The 2,778-nt window shown below is 41.3% G+C and overlaps 1 protein-coding gene across 1 annotated transcript; it reads right to left on the bottom strand.

Annotated features, from left to right (window-relative positions):
• Positions 1 to 796: 796 nt before the first annotated feature.
• On the bottom strand, positions 797 to 2,006 carry LOC118815122 (myosin light chain 4-like). Its single transcript, XM_036581059.1, has one exon. The coding sequence runs from the start codon at positions 1,894 to 1,896 to the stop codon at positions 1,285 to 1,287; it is 612 nt and encodes a 203-aa protein (XP_036436952.1). The 5' UTR covers positions 1,897 to 2,006; the 3' UTR covers positions 797 to 1,284.
• Between the last annotated feature and the right edge of the window lie 772 nt (positions 2,007 to 2,778).

Genomic DNA, 2,778 nt, shown 5'->3' with positions numbered 1-2,778 from the left:
TTCTATGGAACAAAAAGTTAAGCTTTTGCTTGTTTTTATAATCTTTAATATTTTCCTCCGACTATTTTCTTGGAAAACCAAAAGAATAACTTAGACCTTCACTGCTGAGAAGCTATTTATAACCCACCACATGATATAGAAGTTAACTTTGAAATATATACTGAATATCGTCCCCACTCATCTTCAACTAACTGTGCATCATACACTCTTAAAAAAGTACCAAAATAAAGCACTACCATAGAAGATCTACTTTTGGATACCTTTCAATGGATGGTTCAATTGAAACTCAATCCACACCACTCAAGTGAAAGGTTCTTTAGGGTTGTGGTTCTCAAATTGGTCCTCAGGGATCACGTGACAGTCCACATTTTTGCTCAACCTCAATGCATTGTGAGTTGTGATGGAACAAGAAATCTCAACCATATGGGGTATCTGAGGACTGGTCTGGGAACCACTGCATTAGGGATCCAAATTTGGTTGTTATATGGCATTGCTGCAAAACCCTTCTTGGTGCCTTTATTTGTAAGGTGGATCATTTTCTATTGGAGATTTAGCAAATGCAGGATGGAAAAGATGACACTGCAGTTTTTTGTAGCTCCATAAAAAGCAGAACATTGAGTTCCTTATCAGACAGTTCCAAAAATGTAATCTGATCTTATGGCATCTGACTAGTCCATCGCATCAGCAGTCATCTACACCTGCATGCTGCCCCCAGTGTTTGAGTGCTTTAGTGTCTGATGCTTTCCCATGTCCTTTGTGAGTGACACTGAGAATTCCAAATAAACAGCAAGCGAGATTATTTATGAATTTATTTATTGTTGCATTGATTGACAGACGGAAATATTGCTTCTTATGTAAGGTAACATTAAAAACATATTTCAGACTGCACTAACATGGCATCTTTTTCTTGATGAATGCACAGTGTCTCATTTACGTCTGAATGCTTTCATAATTGCATGCATGTTTCCTGCTAAACATATTTGATTTTGGACAATATGCACAAAACCTATACATGGCCACAGTCATTGTATCTGTCCAATCCAAACAAATCAAATCGCCACCCACTTTTTGACACTTCTGTCCACATTTGATCAGGTGCTAAACAAGTTGGGGTGATGGAATATCAAGTGATGAAGTGAGCTACAAAATAACGAAAATACTAAATACTGCGGTTTATTTTAATAAGTCCAGTTCACTGATTTACCCCTTCCACATCCATATCCTTCAGACAGGCTTTGAAATTGTTGGCTACATTTTTGCTTCAATGCTTTCTATAAATCCAATTCAACCAGACAGAATATGCTTGACGAAAGAAGCGTAGTTGATGCAGCCATTGGCATCTTCTTGTCCTGCCATCAGCCGGTCAACCTCATCCTCAGTCATCCTCTCTCCAAGAGTTGCCAGAACATGCCTCAGTTCTGCCCCCATGATGGTTCCATTGCCTTCCTTGTCAAAGACTCTTAGGCCCTCAACAAAGTCCTCAAAGTTGCCCTGATCTTTGGACCGGGAGATGTGCTGGAGCATGGGCAAGAAGGTCTCGAAGTCCACCAGCTTTGAGTTCATCTCCTCTGGCCGGGGTTTCCCCAGAACCTTCAGAACGTCGGCGTTGGTGGGGTTTTGGCCCAGGGCCCTCATCACATCGCCACACTGAGCAAAGGTTATCTTCATCTCGCCCTTGGGCGTGCGGTCAAACAGCTGAAACGCTTCCTTGAACTCCTCAATCTGGTCAGAACTGTATTCCAAGGTGATGCTCTTGGGGTCAAACACAGGCTCCTTAGGAGGCTCAGGCTCTGCTGGAGGGGCCGGTTTGGCAGCTGCTGGGGCCGGGGCAGCCTCCTTTTTCGGCTCTGGCTTCTTGGGTTCCGGTTTCTTTGTTTCTACTTTCTTGGGGGCCATGGTGCTGTGGACAAGAAGAGCCTCCTTGATCCTGGCTAAGGGGCAGAAACAGTGAGAGCAGGTCAGGCAGAAGGTGGAAGCTCAGGGCACGGAGGCTGAGATTGTACGTCAAAGCTTTTATATCATCTCACCCCAGGGAGGAGAGATCAGGCCCACTAGTCTGGCCTATGGCGCACTATAAAAGGAAGAAATCCAAAATAGACATGGCTGCACACGACGTCAACAATGAACTATTGTCCTCAGCTGTTCTCACAGTTAGTTGACTGAGAGCACCCAGTGCAACAACTGCTAGATTAAGTCTGCTAGGCTAATAATATGTGATGTGACCATCTTACCTATAGCCACTTTAGCTTCTCTCCTTAAATATCATCATGGTCAGGAAAAAACATAGGATGCAAAAATCATACACTTTTTGCTGATTCTGTTTATTTATTTATTTATTTATTTATTTATTTATTATAACAAAATATTTTTGACTAAAACTTCCACTGGGTGGGTTAAATGAACACATTAACCACATCTGCTCATTTTTAGCACTTTATATTAGCCAAAGACACAATATACTTAACATGATTTGCTCTCTAATGAGCCAAACTGGTAGTTTAACATAATCAAATGACATTGATTGAATAAAATGTTGTATCAAAAGTAAGAAGCAACAGTAGCATTCAAATACACTGTGCGGTTACCTGCCTCACATCATGTACTTCATCCTAGATCAGCCAAAATCAGTATACTAAACTGGCCAATGGACATTTGGAGGAAAAATCATCTGATTCCATTCTTGGCTGATTCTGATTGCGTACCTCTAGAGAAAAGTAAGGCTTTTAAATGTCTTATTATTCCATTTGTCATTAGCCCCTTTTCATAGTAGCTATAAAA

The sequence above is a fragment of the Colossoma macropomum genome, unplaced genomic scaffold, assembly GCF_904425465.1.
Source record: "Colossoma macropomum unplaced genomic scaffold, Colossoma_macropomum, whole genome shotgun sequence".
Classification (NCBI taxonomy): domain Eukaryota; kingdom Metazoa; phylum Chordata; class Actinopteri; order Characiformes; family Serrasalmidae; genus Colossoma; species Colossoma macropomum.
Note: the sequence above shows the minus strand (reverse complement) of the source record. Positions and strands in the feature narration are given on the sequence as shown.